The sequence below is a fragment of the Carassius auratus genome, chromosome 24, assembly GCF_003368295.1.
Source record: "Carassius auratus strain Wakin chromosome 24, ASM336829v1, whole genome shotgun sequence".
Taxonomy (NCBI): domain Eukaryota; kingdom Metazoa; phylum Chordata; class Actinopteri; order Cypriniformes; family Cyprinidae; genus Carassius; species Carassius auratus.
Window position 1 is genome coordinate 17,337,442 of NC_039266.1, and position 19,727 is coordinate 17,357,168.

The window sequence follows — 19,727 nt, forward strand, 5'->3', positions numbered from 1 at the left end:
GCATTGCCTGTACAGATAATAGTTAGCCATGCATGCACATCTCTGCTGTTTGGAAGTGGGCGTCGCTTAGAGCAGTTTACACCCATCATCATAAACAAAACAGGCTCTCTTTTTCTTCTTTTTACAGCTGCAGGCCTCAGCATTTCAGCTGTCATGATGATGCTGGTAGTGCCCTCCTGATTGGTGATTGGACCCTGGTTTTAAATAAGCAAAAACTGCATTTACAGCAATGAAACTACAATTGATGACTATGGGACAATGCACTGTACCGTGACAGACAAAAAAAAAAATTATGTACAATTCTGAAAAGTGTAGATAGGCTTAAAGGAGAGTCGTGTAATGTTGCAGTATGCAGTATGCAGAATGTTACAGTAACACCGAGGCGAATAAAGCACAATTTCCGGTGAAGACAAAACACAACAAGTGAAATTTATTTTCTCTATTTAATAATCCTTTGTCATTACTGTGAACAGTCAAGAATTGTGTGTCCTAAAACTCTTTGTATATAACAGCGAATATGCACTGTACATGAAAAGCTACTAAAATCTACCATCTGCCATGGACTCTGGTTCGGCGTTCTTGGAATAACAGCGAACAGCAGCTTAAAACGCTTCAAGGAAAGATGGTACAGTACATAACAAGGGAAACAAAAATACACAAATGCAAAACTTGATTCAATTTGGATTTTGTTGATAAATATAACACTGATGGCCTCTACCTCATCTTAAACCCAACTAAAAACACACAACTGTGTGATTCCATTTTCTACACTAACGCGGTCTTTGTAACAAATTCTCATCATGATGCAACAGTCTTAAAGCATTGCTGTTTATGAGGAACAATACAAAAGGGTGCAAACACTGATACTTTATGACAACCAAAGTTTCCCGGTATAACAAGGTGAAAAATAAAATGACAGGAATACTAATATACTGGTTTAACTCATTTTGATATCGATGTGTGCAGGTCTCCTTTTGGACATGAGACCATCAGTTGCGGGAGAACGTACACACATCCCTGAGCGGACTGAACGTCCTGAATGCGATATGTGAGGTCAGTCGATTATCTAAACTGTTAAAAGACACCGTCGGTCAGGGAAAACTCGAGGGGTGATGGTCATGCAGAGGTGACGGGTCACATGATGATCATGCTTTTGGCTAGGTGAACCCCACATTTAACATGACCATGTGTATGAAAGGCCCTGAACAAATATTCAGATTCATGGCATTTAGGAATACACACACACATAAACAAATCATTTTATAAATAGTCAGCACGGCATAAAAGAAAACGGCATTGATGTTTAAGAAAGGTACAACAAGAAAGAAAAAAAAAAGTTTATAATATCAATTCCTAAAGGGTCAGAGCTATTTTACAACATATTTTGCTACTGTAAAGAAGGTTATCTGGTGTTTGGCACATGCTGTAACAAAAAAGGTTAGCATTATACACATAGTAAAAGCTATTTCCTTGTGGCTTCCCTTTATTGGTGCATTAACCGTTAATTATGATTACTGCACACCAACCAGTGCTCGTGTTTTAATTGGATTTTGTGTGAAATCAGCTCTGTGAGGAAGAGTGAAGCATCGCTACACATTTCAAACCGAAAAAAAAAAATCACATCTTCAGAAGGCTTTAGAAGTTCAGACGGAGAAAATAAAGAGGATTTAAAACCGAGAAAATGAATCAACAAGCTACATAGCAAAGGCACACACAGAAAGAACGAGTTCATCAAAAAAATAAAGGCATAAAAAATACCGCATGCTTTGAAAAGTGTTGATTAATAAAGTGGTATTAGGACTATCAAATAAATGAAAAACAAAATAAAGTTGTTTAAAATTTACAAGTAAGCTGAGATGAAGGGTTAGAACACATCAGAAAGCACCCAAATTTGTAGAAAATGTACGACCCGCCTAGCAAAGTAGCAAAACGCCCAAGGTGTTGTTAAGTCTCAACAGAAACAAACCCGCAAGGAGAATCTGTGGCGAATCGTTTGAAAACCTTCCCCCGACCAAACAAAAAGGTGGTTAAGAGAAAGCAGATACACACAAAATGCCATCTGTGAACTTCTCCCGGTTGCTCTCAGGTTTAGTGTCTCGTGTGGTGCGAATGCAGCGCTAACGTGAGTTTCAGGAGCGGGTCGGATCGCGTACCATTTACAGCCGCCGGTTGGGGCCTTTTTTAAAGTTGGAACAAGGTTATAAGTTTATTGCGGATGCGCTCGGCAGTCTGGCATGCGGGGAGTCGTGGGGTCACCAGTAAAATGAGCGGGAGAGGAAGTTGGCGGCCGTGCTCAGCCAGCTCACGCCATCCTGCATGGAGCCCAGCCGTGTCACAGCCTTGTGCTGCTCCTGAGACGGGCTCTCGTCCTCAGGCAGATAATCTGGCAAATTCATGTTCTGCTCGACCACCACATCTGAGTCCTCTTGGAATGGGATTACAATCTGGATGGGAGGGAAAAACAGCAATGGGAATAACCCATTTTTTTTTATCATTTCTAAGCTTGCAAGATTTCAATTATGTATGTTATATATATTATTTAAAATAAAAAAATGTTATATTATTTAAAATAAAAAAATTATATATATATATATATATATATATATATATATATATATATATATATATATATATAAGAAATTAAATATATATATATATATATATATATATATATATATATATATATATATATATATATATATATATATATATATATATACAGCCAAAACCAAACCTAAACATATTTATGATACAAATTGAAGGAACTATAAGGGCTGAGCAATACATCAGAAACATATAATTTTTTTAGATGACAGACAGATCTTAAATGAAGATTATTAGAGTATGTTTTACAAAACTTGTTTATCCATTTCAAAATTTCATGTATACTTCAGTGTTACTTGCCTTTCTTTGTTATTGTGAAATTCACTAGCTATTTCAGAGTGAAAATCGTTTTCTTCTAAGCAAATGCATTTCAAGGATCATCAAAATTTATAAGACATACATTTTTTTTTTACTTGCTTTAGTCCAACCTTACAAACTATAATGCTGTTTTTCTTAATACACAGCTCTAAACAGTGGTATCAACAAGACCATTCCTCAATCAATGGTGCCACCTGCTGGTTGAAGAAGAAAGTGCATTGTGAAGCAGCATCCAAGACCTCCGTGATGACGGCCACCGGAGGTCATGACTGCATCGCTGCAGGTAGAGACTGCCCTTCCAATTCAACCAGAGAGGACACTTCTTTCTTTAATTACCAGACAGTGCCTATTTGCACTGCATGCAAGTGTGTGTATGTGTGTGTGTCTCCAGGGTCCTCTGACACAAGGTTTCGGGGCAGAGGGACATCGTGAGTGATCATGCGATGAGGGGTAAATGAGTAAGTTTTCTGATGGGGCGGGTGTAGCAGGGTTCACCCTCAACATGTGGAACTGCATTACTCTCTGCTTTGAGGACAGACGCAGACATGTCATGTGCTTGGTTCAGCTGTCTGTTTATTGTGTGCATCATGTTCATTTGATTTACTCACCTCCGATCCATCTTCCCCCTTCACTACTTGCTGTGCCTTCATGACTTTGGTCGAAGCTATAGCAGTTCCCAAGGCCTGAAGAATGAAGAAACAGTATGAGAATGCTTAAACAGACTCTCGAATAGCATTCTCCGATCTATTAGGTGTGATTCATTTGTAAAGAATCACTTCCTTCAAACTGAAATCAATTATTCTTTTTCAATTACTCAATGTTCACAGACGTCTTTTCGTCTTTAAAATACGTTTTTTATTTATTATTATATTATATTATTTTTTTAATACACTACTCTTCAAAAGTATGGGGTAAATGATTTTGAAAGAAGTCTCTTATACTCACCAAAGCTGCATTTTTTAAAATCAAAATAACAGCAATACTGTGAAATTTTATTGAAATTTAAAATACCCATTTTCTATTTAAACAGATTTGAAAATGTCATTTATTCCAGGGATGTAAAGCTGAATTTTCATCAGCCATTACTCCAGTGTCACATGATCCTCCAGAAATCATTTTAATATGCCGATTCGATGCTCAAGAACCATTTCTTATTATTATCAATATTGAAACCAGTTGTGCTGCTAATATTTTCGTGAAACCAGTGATACATATTTCTTCAGGATTCTTTGATGAATAGAAATTTCAAAAGAACTGCTTTTATTTTAAGTAGAAATCTTTTATAGTACTATAAATGCTGTTAGTGCCCCTTTTGATCAACTGAATGCATCCTTGCTGAAAAAGTATTAATAAAAAAAAAAGTCTATTAGTTTATTAAAGCTTTTTTTTTTTCCATTAAAAATGCAAAAATACAAGACACTTTAAAATCTTATTAAAAATAACTAAATATACACTATTTATTTAATCAATGCAACATGAGCTAATGTTAACTCTGTAGATGGTCAACTGGATTGCGCTAGCCTGAAACTCACCTCAGCCTTCAAGTCTGATCGGATCCTCACCACACATCTCTTCACAGCCATCTGGAAGGTAAAACTGATGACACCTTTGATCTTTAGCAGGGCTTCTTCACAAAGACTCCGACGAGCCTGACATACACAGAGACAGAGAGTCAAACTGTGCAGAACCGAATATCTGAATCTCCATACGCTCTGATTTAACAGGTTCACAAGCTGTTTGACTGCAGTTACCGAATCATCAAGTCCGTCGATCTGAAGCACCACTGTTTTGGCCCGTTTGTTCGTTCCACCCAGGAAAAACTGGGCTTTTCTTCGGCAAGAGGCGGCCGCTTCCGCCTGTTCGGCCTCCGTGCTGCTGGAGTTCTGCAGGATCTCATAGATCTCAGACGCCAGTAGCTTGGTCTCGCCTGGCGACGTGGCCCTAATGAAACACATCGCAGATCACTGTAGGATTCACAACTGATGACAAGAAAAGAACAATAACAGCCACTGTTGATGAACAAGGAAATAACTGAGCAAATATGCTCGTCCAGACTGGTTAAAAGATCATGTATTGTACATATCAGTACTTGTCGGTGCTGATATTTGAAAAGGTCATCACTCCAGCAGACAAGGGGAGACAACATAGATCTGCCCAGCATGAGAGCTGGAGAAAAGTCAGTCTGATGGAGCTTGAACCAGCTGACCTTTAGCACATACAATATTGTGATTCATCAAGTGTCATGCATTCCATACAGTTTAATATCACAAGTAAGCATAAATGCATATTGCAAGAGACAAAATATACAGTTACTGTATTTTAACAATACTTTTTGAAGACAAAATAAAATAAAATAAAATAAAATGTCATTTTCTCGGGATGTGCCCATTAGGAAGGAAGGACAGAAGACTGAAATGTTTGTATAACAAACAAACAAAAAAACTGTAAAAATATATATTTCTTTTATGTATTAATAGCCTTATTGTGCTGATAACTTTATTAAAGACATCCATAAAAACCAACCAGGAAATTGTTTAGTTTGCAGAATAGTTTTTTATTTTTATATTATATTCTACTTTGCAAATTTGGACATTATTTTCTCATGTGCATTTCCTGATAACAGGCAGCTGTAGATGATGCTAAATATATATAAAAATCTTAAAATATTTTATAGGTAAATAAAGATATGTCGATGATGCGAAATATATTAACACATGACAAAAGTTAGGCATACAGGTTACCCACTGGCACAAATTGACCCACTTTCCCCTTCTGATGAGAAAGAAAAAAGAAATCTCATAACAAATCAAAAGTTTGTAAAAATGTATATATTTAACCAATCAGTTATTTGGTCACTAACTATAGTCAAGTGACCTGTTTGTTTAATAGGGTTAAAGAAGACAGCATTTCATTGACATCAGCATTTGAGGTCAGGCGTGACATCAGGATCTTGATATGCCCTACAGGCGCTAATGGGGGAGATGCCACGCTGCCATCATTCATGCAGAGTTACAGGAACGGACATCTGCTCGCTGGCATATCTGAGCTGCCAGACCTCGAGCTTCTCATGTACACCTGAGGGAATGCTGACGGCGTCTACATCCTGCGTCAAAAGGAGGCAACCTATGCAATCAATAGCTACCTAGTTATAGTACGACAGAATGTGAGAAAACACTGAACAATAATCATTAAAAAAAAAATTTAATTAAAGTATTATCACTGCTTATTTCAGATGCTCTGTGGTCTCATCAGGGGTGATGATGAAGGATTCTTTCACTTCCTCAAGCCATAAAATTTCACAGACAGGGGCAATACATGACCTCTACCCAAAGTCGTGGTGCCGGAAATAGTGACGGGCAGCTTGTGGAACTGCAGGGCACTCCTTGATGGCGTCTGTGCTAACTGAAGTGACTGGTGAATCGAACGGAGTCGCCCTGAGAGAAGGATACGCAGCTCTCTGCCAACCATTGGCACTTCTGTCTGTGAGGCTCCATGTAAACAGAAGGCACTCGCCGTCTAAAAGCCTGCAGACTTTCACACTAGTAGAAATAAGACTGAACTGCAGCGAATATACACACATACGTGGATCCTAGATTCCTGTGCCTCTATACTTATTCATGGGGGTGTCAAAAACATGCAGTTGTATGAATATTTAAACAGTAAGTTGGCATCTACAGTGCTGTTTGACATACGAGGTCAAATAAACCCTGGGTTTCATCTTTTCTAAAGTACAAAAAGAGGGCTCAACAATATTTTTTTTTCGGCAGGAAATCATATTTGCGTTGGCTCTATAAATTAAGAATAATTATTAGAATTATTACTGGTTTATTATATAATAATACTACTTTATTAATATTGTTATATAACAAACTGTCATTTTTAAAATTATTGTGATTATTATTATAGTACATTACATTTATTAATAAATCATTTGACAGGTTTTTAATCAAACGGCAATAATGTAGCTATATGACATCTATACATTTAGAAACAATTTTGCCAGAAAACGGTGGCTAATCCCAAGTTTCTACAAAATCTACATTAGCCAGCTAAATAACATTATATTTTGTGATGCAATATCATTCAAAAGTTTGTGGTCAGTAATTAAAAAAAATGAATAAAGTTTATTTTGCTCACCAAGTTTGCATTTGCACTGACCACAAATACAGAAAAACTAATATTATATATATATATATATATATATATATATATATATATATATATATATATATATATATATATATATATATGATAAAACAAAAGTTAAAATAAATTATTTTAGTTTGCCAAAAAAAAAAAAAATGAAGAGATAAGAATTCTGAATGAATTCTAAATTTGCACTGAATATGAACTGTTCCATGTCTGTGGTATGATATTCTCTCTGGCGTCTTAGACTGACCTCTGCTGGACATTAACCCATGGCGAGCTAACAAATGCATTACATCAGGTTTCTTGACAGTACACATTAAGCTTCAACAGCAAGCTTGCGTCATCACTCCCATTTAGCTTCAAAACAGACAAATCTGCTTATGACAGGACGACCTTTCTCGTGCGCTGAAAATCTGCCCACCACACACATTCACTTCTACTAAAACAGCAGGATGAGGTTTTCTGCAGGAAAGTGCAAAGCGAGCTCGTGTTGCCTTCATGTTTTGTGGCAGCATGACGGGAGCGACTTACTTCTGCATGACGTTCTGCAGGCTCAGCATCATTCCCAGCTCGTCCTTCATCTTCTCCCTGTTGGCGCGGCATTCTGCCAGGTAGCGCACCGCCTGGAAGGACACAAAGCCATTAAGGGTCACGCAGGGCCATTACAGAGGCAAACCGCCAGGCACCACTGTGATAACAAATCCGTTAACAGAACACCAAGAACTACTTGGGTCAGAGTGTTTGAAAGAAAGTGTGTTATTCCAACACTGTCCAAATATCTCCACAGGTGTGATGTCCTTCCAAAAGATATAAAACATGAAGTGGACTCCAAAACTCTGAGGGCATATTAAAATCTAATTTATGTGTACTATTCCTGATATACCTGATTCATCAATCAAAGAAGGAAATTTGTGACATTGACCATATCAGCTCCTTTACACAGAATGATTCCACTGAAGGACAAGTTGCTCTGGTACATTCTCAAATCATACTGGGGAACGTGGACAGAGACGTCTCTGTCCCTCTAACAGAGGAAGAGGAAACACTCTGGTCTGGACATTACTGAAGAGGTTAGGCTATGCATTGTAACAATACTGGACAGCAGGTGGCGGTCATGTGATTTTGTTTATGGACAGCTGGGCGGGCAATGAATGATCTGATTGGTTGATTCAAATGCCTCAATATCCAACAAACAATATAAAACTACTTAATAAATAGCAAAAATAAAATAACAATAAATAAGAATAATTAGAATAACAACAACGACGATCAGTTACAAATTACTATTTGTAGATACAAATTAGCAGGAGGCAGTAATGTGTCTTGTCTATGGACAGCTGAGTGGGCTTTGCTTTATTGTTTGATATGAATGCCTTGGTATCAAACCACAAAATTAAAAATAATATTAATAATAACTTTCTTAGTATCATTATTTTAATATATTATCATTGAAATCTATTCTATTTAACGGATAAATAACTAAATAAATAAAACAAAATTTTGTTGTTGTTGCAAATATAGCGGCCGGGTAGGCTTTGAGTGATCTGGTCGGTTTATACTCAAACACTCAAACACATTTAAAAAATGTCTGGAGGTATAACGAGTTAGTGATATTAAAGAAGATATTCTAAAATAGTAAATGCTGTCTATTATGCCTTATATTGGGATATCTGAATTGAAGTTAAAGCTAAAACCGCTTACGGTAAACCATAAATAAACAACTCGTAAGCTTTCCCAGAAAAATGTTTAAATTAATTGTAGCTATCAAAACATTACTGTTTGTTTGATAATATCAACATACACAAAATAGCGGAGTTCATAAAAGGCTCCTAATTTGAACCCTTAACTACCACGGTAAACATCTTGCAGGTCACTACAGAAAAAGCATCTGCACAAGTCCTGACTGCAGATGTCACACAAACAGAATCTTACCAGTAGCGCAGAGTAGACGACTTGTGGATTGGGGTGGTCAAAGAAGAGAATGAGGCCTGACAAGCAGCCTTGATCTTCGACAATAGCTCGCCTGTTGAGGGGGTCAGCAGCTAAGTCCCTCAGCTGATTCACCACAGCCAAGGCATCAGGCTCCCCACTCATGGTGCTCCCACACCAAGGGCCATGCACTTGAAATACACAGATCTTAGCTGGGGGGACGAAAAATAAGAACTGGATTACTTCTGAGGTCACGGAACATATTGACAGTGACATATTTATAATAAGATTTAATTTATGCATTTTATATATGTATATATATATATATATATATATATATATATATATATATATATATATATATATTACAATTTTGTAAATATATCATAAAAAAAAAATATGAGATTTATTTACTGACGTCACTGTCGCGCGTGCGTCGTTTCGCATTGATTTACAGACGATCTCTATGCACGTGGCTTGTTATTGCCTTTCATAGTGAACTGAATGACCCCTGATGGTCATGTCTCATTCACATAGCAGCACAACATAGCATTACGAGGCCTTTAACTGGGCCCTGTGCTAACGGGCTAGCATTAACACGGCTTCACAAGGCAATGACCAATGACAATCTGAATTCTCATATAGATCATAAAACTGCAATTAAAAGCAAACATTTGCAGCTTATTTCTCATTCATATTTAGTCTACAGACATCAATACATGTAACGTAACGTTAGATCCGAATGTCTTTCTATGAACAATGCCAGTACGAGAAAAGCAAAGTCTTATTTCTATCAGGACGCACAGAAATATACATCTGTATGACGCCAAATAATAGTAATAAATGTATAATCAGAGTATTTGATGCTTATGTTCTTGGTATTTATCTTGTTAACCTTGTGTGTGTGTGTGTGTGTTGTGGCACTGTTGTCCACGCATAACCTTACAGCAAACACGCCCAGATCGACTCCTCGCTTCCGATGATCCTGTCCAGTCAAAGAATCAGACCCGCCGACAAATTAACTGCTGCTGGATACGCAACTGGTTGTAGCTCGTGTAATAACGACGACAGTAAATGTGTCAAAAAGTCTCTATGACAGCTGTTCTGGTCAAGTGTATTTGGCTATTATCTGCAGAGCTTTTAGCACCCTTTAACACACTTTCTGGATTTAGACAGACTGATTGGAGGATGCGGGCTATGACGCCATGCGTTCTTGACCAATTAGAAATAGTTTTACTAAGAGACAACGTGATATATACAATCTAAATATATGAATCATAGACGCAAATTCTAGAATTATTATTATTATTATTAATGCTTATCATAGAATTAAGCAAATCTCAACCAAATCTAAAGTATTTGTTTATTTGGCTATTGTTTTCATGTTATTGCGACAATACATACAGCAGCAGAGCCATGAAGCAAGTAAAAAATATTATTAATATATTTTATTTATTGGGTCCCTACTAAAATACATAACATTTCATGAATTGTCAATACATGACAAAGCAATACATGACAAAACAAAACTATTTGATATAGAAAAGAAACATAAAAACGTATTTCCTCTCATGTAGAGTAACAGATAAAGATGGTCTAGCTCAGGAGAAACGTGAATAACAATTTCTCATTGTGCATTTTTTTCGTCAGCCAGTACAATGCATAAATAGAATGGCAAATAAATAAATAAATTGTCCTTTATAAATAGTATTGTCCTTTATAAAACATTTTTAAGTTAATAAACATATTTTAAGATGGAGATTTTTATTTCTGAATATAAAACTAAACAAAAATAAAGTAATAACATAAAGTGTCTTATTTTTAAACGGTCTTATTTTTAAACCGAAATTCAGCAAATCCATTCCATGGATGCGTTCCTGCATGCCTCGCGTGTGTGAGTCACAACCTAGCCACAACTCAATTATGACTACTCTAAACAAGTGGTTGACTCCGTACTCATCCTATGGTACTCATAGAACCCACCCATTGTTGGAATATTCTGAAACCCCATTGGCCAATATGTTAAGTCCCGCCGTTTTTCCCAAACGACTGATCCCGCAATGTGGAAAACACAGGTAAGCGCTGGATAGTTTCTTTTACTGTCTATGGTTAGCGTAGCACAGCCAGGATCCCACTGGAAATCTGTTACACTGTATTTTACATGGTAAAACATTGATATTTTCTTGTAATATCAAATTAGAAATCGCGACAACTTTTGTAAACAACTAACAGAGCGTTTAATACAACACTGAAATAATAATGCTTGGGTTTTAGCGCCTTTAACCTTTTTGTATTAAAGTTTGTAGATAGTTCACTAACGTCAGTCTTCTGTTTACGGTATCTATTAACGTTGGTGACAAACACTCAGGTGCGATACGAAGAAACAACTACAAAATGTTTAGTACTTAAGTGTGTTCTGGTAAAATGAGCATCTTGTACAATGTTTGCCACATAGTGACTGTTTAGGAAAGTAGGAAGGAGTTGAGGAGAGACGTTTGTAAGAGATGCTCTTCTGCTATATGAGAATGACTGACAGTTTACAGGGTTCATAACGTTTTAATTTGGAAAACCAGGGTACTCTTAAAGATCTTATTTTAAAAGCATAAGTGAAAAAGTGATTCTTTCAAGGTTTTTTTTTTCTTAAGATGATCATTGATCCACAGATCCTTATAGATGAGACAGATCTGTAAGTCAAGTAACAAGATGAGTGGAAATCATAGACGGATAGAAATGGACCTGGTAAGTTCATACACAGAATAATATGTACATTTCTATCATGCACCCATCCTGTGATTAGAAGAATGATTATATTTATATTTCTCTTAGGCTATAGGATCATCATTAAAGCCCTATGGGTCATCCAGGAGTATTGTCAGAAGAATTGCCACAAATCTTCCCTTAGCACCTTGTCCTCGTGTCCATTTTCAGGTAAAATACCACTCTTTGTTCAATCAAATGTGTCAGAAACATAAAAGAATATCTAAACTTTTTGTCATTCTTTCAACAGCCAATTCAAAGGATCTTTACAAATGATTTTGAATGCATGTTATGTTTTTAAATATTTGTCTTTTTATGTTTTCTATATTAGTATTTTCAGGTAGTCTTCATTCATTTTCATTCCATTATTATCAGTGTTTTCCACTTTTATTGTATTTTTGCCTCTCAAAACCTTTAACATTCTCCATTCTTGGCTTTTCATTATTCAGTTCTCCCATGTCATCATATTTCTATCCTGTTCTGCTTTGATTACATCAGTGTGCTGACAATAAACATGGATCATGAATCACAAGGACAGGTTTCAGCTCACAATATCTTGTCTAGCCTTTCCCTACCATCTAACCTTTACAACAAAAGTATATGATGACATTAAATTCACCTTGAAACTTTTATTACTGTCTCTGTTTCTCTCTTCTCTGCCCTTCCTTCCAGCTGTCCTATATGTCAGGAATGCAGCATATCTGCTTTAGGTCAGTTCTCTGGATCATTGTTGAAAAATCTAGGCCAAGAGTTCTTTAAAAAAATGTTTTGCTTAAAAAGTGTTTTTTTTTTTGTTTGTTTGTTTGTTTTTATAAAATACTGGCATTATTATTGATTTCCTTTTGATAAAGGAGCTGAATGCTGTTGTAATGTTCCAATTGCTTCATTATTTGCTAGGCAATGTTTAAACCGGTTTCCCTGCTGCGTTTTTCTTTGCTGTGGTTGTGAAAACATTTGGTGCTTGCTCTGTTGCTGTAGTTCTGACATTGTTTGAGTGCTTGAGTGTCTGTGGGGCTTTGTTTGTCGTTGTTGTGAGACTTGTAAAGTGCCCTGAGCAGGTTTTGTAATTACACTGAACAAAACTATGAACGCGACACTTTTGTTTTTGCCCCCATTTTTCATGAGCTGAACTCAAACCTCTAAGACTCTTTCTATGTACACAAAAGGCCTATTTCTCTCAAATAATGTTCACAAATCTGTCTAAATCTGTGTTGGCGAGCACTTCTCTTTTGCAGAGATAATCCACCTCACAGGTGTGGCATATCAAGATGCATGATTATTGCACAGGTATGCCTTAGGCTGGCAACAATAAAAGGCCATTCTAAAATGTGCAGCTTTTTGCTTTTCTTTTTTAGATGTTTGAGGTCAGCTCATGATAAATGAGGGCAAAAACAAAAGTGTTGCATTTATAGTTTTGTTCAGTGTATTAACTGTCCTTTAAACTGTCTTTGGGTCGTTTAGCAGCTTCATCTATTCGCTGCAGGAGCGAGTTTCCTCAACAATTCAAATGGGCCAAATGGACTTGTTGCCACACTTGCTGATGTGGGCTGGATTGACAGAGGAGAGAGCGATGGTGCTGGCAGGAATAGGTAAAAATATTTCTAAATTGATTTAGAAAAGAGAAATTTGGATATTGTAATTATCATTTGTTCTGCAGGTTTGAGGCAGATTCTGGGTTGTTTTTTCACACCCAGCAGTGCAGACCCCTGAGACATCGGCGGTCATTACCCAGCTTGCACCAGGTTGAATCTGCGCCACAGAGTCAGACGATCATCAACGATGAAGCCATTCAGAAGCTCAGTGCTCTGGAAACTGAGCTGTCCAAACTAAGAGCGCAAATTGCACAGATCGTTCAGGCACAGGAGCAAAGTGCACAACCCACAGGTTATTTGCAGTGCCACTTCAGTATTATGTGTATATACCATTTTAGTATTTTGACGTAGCTTTTGTTTTGATATTTGTAGTTGACATTATATTTTGTAGTTTTAAAAGGTCTCAAAGAATCAAGGCCGAAAGTCTTAAATGTATGATATTAAATGTTGCATGCATTTAAAAAAATAAATAAATAAAGATACATTTACCTGAGATGCAAAATGAAGATATAAAGTCTTGTTTTCTAATAAATGTATCTAATTTAAGGGGGTTCATGCTCAAATCAAGAATAAATATCTGTCAATGGGTAAGAAAAATAAAATAACTTTCCCTTAATAAAATCTCTCTTTGAAGATCTCTCTTCACCCTGTAGGCAGATATTTGTTCTTGTAATAATCATAAATTGTGATGAAGACCTAAAAAGGTCATAAATTTACCTTCACAAAACTTAATTTTTTTTCAGCTTTATTTGTATAAATGGAAATATTGCTTTAATATTTTTATTTATATTTAACAGCGAAAATGAATGAATCCCACTCACTTTGGTACATGCAAACATATATATATATATATATTAGTAATTTATTTACAAAAATGTAACAACAATATGGTTAGTTGTTCTTAATGCCCCAAATATATTCCAGTGATGTTACCGTTAGGCATGTTCAACACGTTTGCTTGCAAAGTGTTGGTGTTCTTGCAAAAGACATAAAATAGCACTCTGCTAGTAAATACTTTGGTATTGGTCGTTTTTACCCATCTAAAGTTGCAATTTGTGGTCCCCCCATACCCCAAGCTCCACCAATGACTCCTGTTCCACCTCCACCACCTCCTCCATGTCCTGCCCCTGGCATGCAAAGTAGCTATTGTGCCATTGACCTCATCTGAGAGCGGCGTGGGAAAAAGGCTGAGCAGAAGACCGTACTAGACTCTGGACCTAAAAAGCCAGATCTTCCCAACATGCTAGACATACTGAAAGACATTGGGAAAGTGAAGCTGCGCTCAGTTAAGAGGTAAATGTTATAGTGCCTAATCTGGACCGTGATGACATTCAAACCTCATCATAAACACTTAGCAGGAAGGTTCAATTATCCTTTCGTTCCCAGTCATCAAGAGGATACGAAACCAAGACCTGTTGAGCCCACAGATGCTGCAGCATTAATCGCATAGGCCCTGAAACGCAAGTTCTCTCACCGCCACCGGAATGACAGCGAATGTGATGCCAACTTTAACTTGCCAGCCCCTGAGAATAACACCCACGTAGAAACACCACCGGTAAGAGAAATTCTATTTCTTGAAAAAAATTATCTCTCACGTATTTTGTTTTAGTGCCATAGTCATTTTGTGCCATTTCTTTTGTAGTTTGGCCAAAATATGTTAAAGTCAAATGGAAGGAGGAAACTGTGCTAGGATGGAGCTACTCATCTGAGCAGGTTCATGTAGTAAACCTGATGACTTTTAAGCGGCTAACTTTTCATGTTGGCCCTCAAAATGTTAGTGTTCTTTTATGTGAGCATGCAAATGCTAAACACTATGCAGTCAATCTGGTTTCCCGATTGAAGATCGATGTACAGTAATTTGCACTTTGTAAAGTTAATCTCTATCAATACATCTTGTACCGCAGCCAGTTCCATCATTAATGCCCGTTATCTGAGAAATGTGTTCTTTTTTTTTGGTTTCATGTATGATTTTTATATGTGGATTTATCTGGATCTGTTGAAGGTCAACAGTGCAAGTATTCAACTTTGTTTGATTCCTCATATTTGAAGGGATAATGTTCAAAACACCAAAGTGTATGGATTGTTCTTTATCAGTAATATTATGTGTATTTTTAATTCATAGTTGCTAGTAGTGGTCGACCGATATAGTTTTTTTTTTTTTTTTTTGAAAGCCAATATTTTGGAAAGCAGGGGAGCCGATATTTATGTATTTATTTTTTAAATATTTAATTCATATTTAAGAAATTTTTAATAATTTGCAAAGAATTGAAAAATTAAAATACAATCAAATAAAATACTTTAGATGACAAAGTATTTTTCACAAATGAATAAATATTTAATAAAAATATAATTAAAAAGGAAGGAAACACTGTAACCAACAGGGCACTCAGTATTCTGGGAATTTTGTGTGAATTGGGAATCATATTTTTTCAAATAAAGCCAGGGTAACACTCATTTTACATAAACCACACAGTGAACATGACATGAATATGACAGTGGGCAAATGCATAAAGCATAGTATAATTTGAAATCACGAGTTTAAAGCATTCAATTCACACGGACCAAACATCACTGAGACCAACAGTCATGCTGGATAAAAATGCACACTGCACAAGATCTCACAGCTGGATTTGGAAGTTTGTGAAAATAAATGTTCATTAGTCATTAAAAGATTTGTTTTAATGATACAAATGCATATTTGCTTAATGCTGACGGCAAACGAAAAAAGTACTATGTTTGCCTATTACTAATAATATAAAAGCAATCGTAATAATTTTTGTTTACATTAATTAATTAATTGCTTTGTTTAGATCGACTTCTATCCGTATTAGACCGAACTGTTAACGATGAACGAGAGGGAGAATGTGAGCACTGTGTGTTCAGGCGCTGCCGCTCTCAGCGCCATCAAAATAAAAGTCCGGCCTAGAACACATTGACCAAGCAGAAAAACTCATCGGCCGATGCAGATATTTGCAAAATGCCAAATATCGGCCTTGGCCTGTCGCCCACTACTGATAACTTTAGGAACTTCAGGTTTTTCTGACATGTGACCACTAGCAATTATGAACCACACTTTTGTAATCATCATAAATAGGCTTTAGATGGTGCTGTCATTCAGTAGTATTTGCTCACTAATTTAAAAGCCTTTATAGGTTCTAATTTATTATGTTGGAACATTTCCATGATTATGGTCTGGAAGTCATTTAGTTATTTAACCAGTTTAATAAATCATTTAAATAATGTAGTTTTGTTTATCTGTTACGTCAAGCTTGTTATCTCTAGTCCAGTGCTGACTTCAGTCTATCAGCAGAATTTTTGACAGTGTTTGTACCTTAAAAGGTTTGTATGTTTGCACATATATCTAAAATGTCTTCTGTGCACCATTAGTCAGTGCATTCGCATTATATTACAGTACAGGATTTCTCATTTCAAACTGGATTTAATGGCCAGCACATACGAAGTGTACCTCAGAATTTAAGGGAATCTTCTGTCAGAGATGTCTTTCTAGTTTTATTATGAACTGTGATGATTTATGTAAATGGGTTGATTTTATTTCACACTACAGAACCGATTTGAAATGACTTTACTTTCTTGAATAAACCTAAAACAGTCATTGCCTTTTCATTTCTGTAATGTGGTTTCTACTTTGTTACATTTGAACATATAGAACAGCATGAGCTCATGCCATGCAGTAGAGAAATATTTTGTGAAGTTTTATTCATCAAAAATGCAACTGCAACAAGTATGTATCAAAAGGTTATACGGCAAAGCCTTTACAAAATGGCTTGACGCATAGGTCGTCTCCCCAAAATGGCTGTTACAACAAACTGTAAACAGTTTTTTTTTCTTAAATCAACAGTCTTACAGCACTTACAACAAATATACAAATCACCTAAAATAAAGCACCTCTTCCCTTTCCAAGTATCAAGAGAAGAACAAAAAAAAAAAAAAAAAATCAACTGTCCGTTCTGTACAGAATCCAAAACAATACGGAATAATGGAATGTTTAATGTTAAAAATCAAATCATTAAACCAATTCTCCTCCTTAAAATAAAAAAAAAAGGTTTCTCCACAACAGAAAGGTAAAGGGTCAGACAGTGCACTAAATAGACGATGGGATGAGTTTAAAATGAAAACGAAAGCTGGTTTGGTCACTTAGCTTTGTGCATAGTTTTAAGGCATTGTGTAGCAGTCTTCCGAAGAGACGAGTGGCTTTGAGACATTCTGAGAAGGACTTATCTTTCTTTACAAAATACAGAGGAGAGAGAGAAAGAGAGGAGTGGTGGCTACCTATAAAAGGCACCTTTACTTCCTTGTTTCTCCGAAATAAGCAGGTCGGTGAAACCCTGAGCAAAATCCATGGAGAGTCCGTTCAGCTACATGTCCCGTGACATTAATCCTTCTTCCATGGTCAAAAGGGTTCATCTCTGCCACCTTTCACCACGCGTCGTTCCTTCAATTGTCTGAAATACAGGGGAGAGAAAGATGCAATGGAGCACAAATGGCATTCGTATGACATCTGATGCGTCTTGCCGATGGGGTTGCAGTCTGACAGATTTTGTTGATCATCAGCAGTAGGTTTTGAGAAAAAAAAAAAAAAAAAAAGTGGTTCTTCACATCTGTGCTTAAAAGGCAATTATCACAGAACGAACATGATTCAGTTAGAAACAACATGTGTAAACAGTCTTCAGAGGCAGCAAAAGGACTGGGCTCTTCACATTTGTATTTTTGTACACAAGGAGGAAGATTGATTTGCAGAAGCACTGGCACACACTCGCACACAAACATGCTCGCACACATTCGGTTTCACACACATTGTCTCTTGGTGTGGTTGTAAAAAACCTCTCCTTTAAATACTCAAGGGGTTTCAAATGACTTTCAAAACAATTCAATGTTTCAAAAATGGCACTTTAAAGCCATCGGAGGGGGTTCCTTCCTACCCCACATTCCCTTACAGTCTTTAATCAAAGCATCAGAGTTGAATTAGTAACGCCCAAAAGAAAAAAGAAAAACTAAACAAATAAGCTTAAATAAATATCACAATAATTAAAAGAAACCAAAATTGCAGCAGTAGCCAAATGAGGTATCTATGTATTGCTCTATGTTTAAGGGTAAATGAGCGCTTAAAATTAAATAAATTAAATCGACGAACGAACGAAAAAGAAGAAAAGAAATCATCAGTGGTTGGTTGGAGATGGGTGGCGAGCAACTCAAGGGTGATGTAAGATGTTTGGCTGAGGGCAGTAGAGGTGTTCTGCGAGCGCTGGGGTGTCATGTCTCTTGGCTTCCCTGAGATAAGGCTCTGGAACTGGGCTCTTCTGTGGGACGACCCGGTTCGGATTCCCCCTCCTCGGAGCTCCCCGATGTCTCGGGATCCATGGCACTCCAACTGGCCTTGTTCAGGCCCAAATGGCCGAGCATGGTCTGAGAGAGCCGCGTGTCTGAAAAGCGCGCCCACTCGGCAAACAGAGGCTCCACCACATAAGTCATGAAACCTGGTGGAAGAGAAAGAGAATCTGAGGCAGAGATCACTATATCAGGCAGACTTTATAAAAAATTATTAATTTTAATGAGAATTATAATATCATTATTTCATATTGCATTATTATATATAAATATATATATTTATTATAATTTTATAAAAAAAGGCAAGACACTAAATTTTATCACAGTACAACTACAGTACAGTATAACAAGTGACTGAAATTGTTTAATTGTTTTATTATCTAATTAAATATGCACTCATTTGCATGCATTTCCAGTACAGTAATCTGAACGCTGGATAAAGACAGGTTCAAAGTTCATTTAGTTGACATATTAGAGTGAAAGGTTTAACAGAAGGGATTTTATTGAATTTAAGATGTAAATCAAAAATAAAATTTACTTTAAATGATAATTATAACTATTAAATTATTATATTTTATACACGCACATATAAACAACAAAAAAAGACAAACACTGTATATGTGTGTATTTCCTCATGTCTCCTCATAAAACGTATAAAAAAAAAATAAAACAACTCAAACATTACTAAATAAGACATTACAAGTCAAAGTCGTTTTATAAAGTAACACTGTCCAACAGCGACACAGCTAAAATTAGAGCGGAGGCTTGCCTCCCCTCAGTCCATAGACTTACAACAGAGACCTCTTAGCGCCTTAGGCTTAGTGAGGGGTAACTGAGAATGAATGGGGGAAAGTCACATGAGAGGAAGCAATGTCTCCATTGCGATATGATTAGATATGACTGGTTATGATTGAATTGATTGGGTCGTGCGATAAATCCCGCTTCTTGTTTTCGTGCAAGCTCTTGGCCTGAATGAATATAATAATAGTAGGTAAATAACTTTTTTTCCATCTATAAATTAGAAAATACTTT

General features: G+C 36.5%; 2 protein-coding genes and 1 pseudogene across 10 annotated transcripts in view; 1 reads left to right on the forward strand and 2 right to left on the reverse strand.

Moving 5' to 3' along the window:
- Positions 1-404: 404 nt before the first annotated feature.
- On the reverse strand, positions 405-10,188 carry LOC113042474 (armadillo repeat-containing protein 1-like). 2 transcript variants are annotated; one of them, XM_026201358.1, is made up of 7 exons: positions 9,947-10,187; positions 9,004-9,212; positions 7,603-7,694; positions 4,674-4,863; positions 4,455-4,571; positions 3,531-3,605; positions 405-2,444 (listed from the first exon to the last, which is right to left on the reverse strand). In XM_026201358.1, exons 2-7 carry the CDS (start codon positions 9,163-9,165, stop codon positions 2,253-2,255), a joined length of 828 nt encoding a protein of 275 aa, XP_026057143.1. In that variant the 5' UTR covers positions 9,166-9,212; positions 9,947-10,187; the 3' UTR covers positions 405-2,252. The 2 variants fall into 2 exon arrangements, with proteins under 2 accessions (XP_026057143.1, XP_026057142.1); XM_026201357.1 differs by lacking the exon at positions 405-2,444 and adding an exon at positions 2,744-3,447 and having other exon boundaries at positions 9,947-10,188.
- A 986-nt stretch (positions 10,189-11,174) lies between these two features.
- On the forward strand, positions 11,175-17,293 carry LOC113042475 (mitochondrial fission regulator 1-like; annotated as a pseudogene).
- LOC113042472 (high affinity cAMP-specific 3',5'-cyclic phosphodiesterase 7A-like) overlaps positions 17,041-19,727 on the reverse strand; it is a 34,965-nt gene continuing 32,278 nt past the window's right edge. For all 8 annotated transcript variants that reach the window (XM_026201354.1, XM_026201353.1, XM_026201350.1 and 5 more), the window contains one exon: positions 17,041-18,844. In XM_026201354.1, coding sequence (XP_026057139.1) covers positions 18,621-18,844 — 224 coding nt within the window. In that variant the 3' untranslated portion in view covers positions 17,041-18,620. The remainder of the gene's footprint in view (positions 18,845-19,727) is intronic.

Coding starts and splice junctions, on each gene's coding strand:
- LOC113042474 (XM_026201357.1), bottom strand. CDS start 9,165: ATGAGTGGGGAGCCTGATGCCTTGGCTGTGGTGAATCAGCTGAGGGAC. Junction 3,606..4,454: donor GATCAGACTTGAAGGCTGAG/GTGAGTTTCAGG, acceptor TTCATTCTTCAG/GCCTTGGGAACTGCTATAGC. Junction 3,448..3,530: donor AGGGGGAAGATGGATCGGAG/GTGAGTAAATCA, acceptor CTGTCCTCAAAG/CAGAGAGTAATGCAGTTCCA.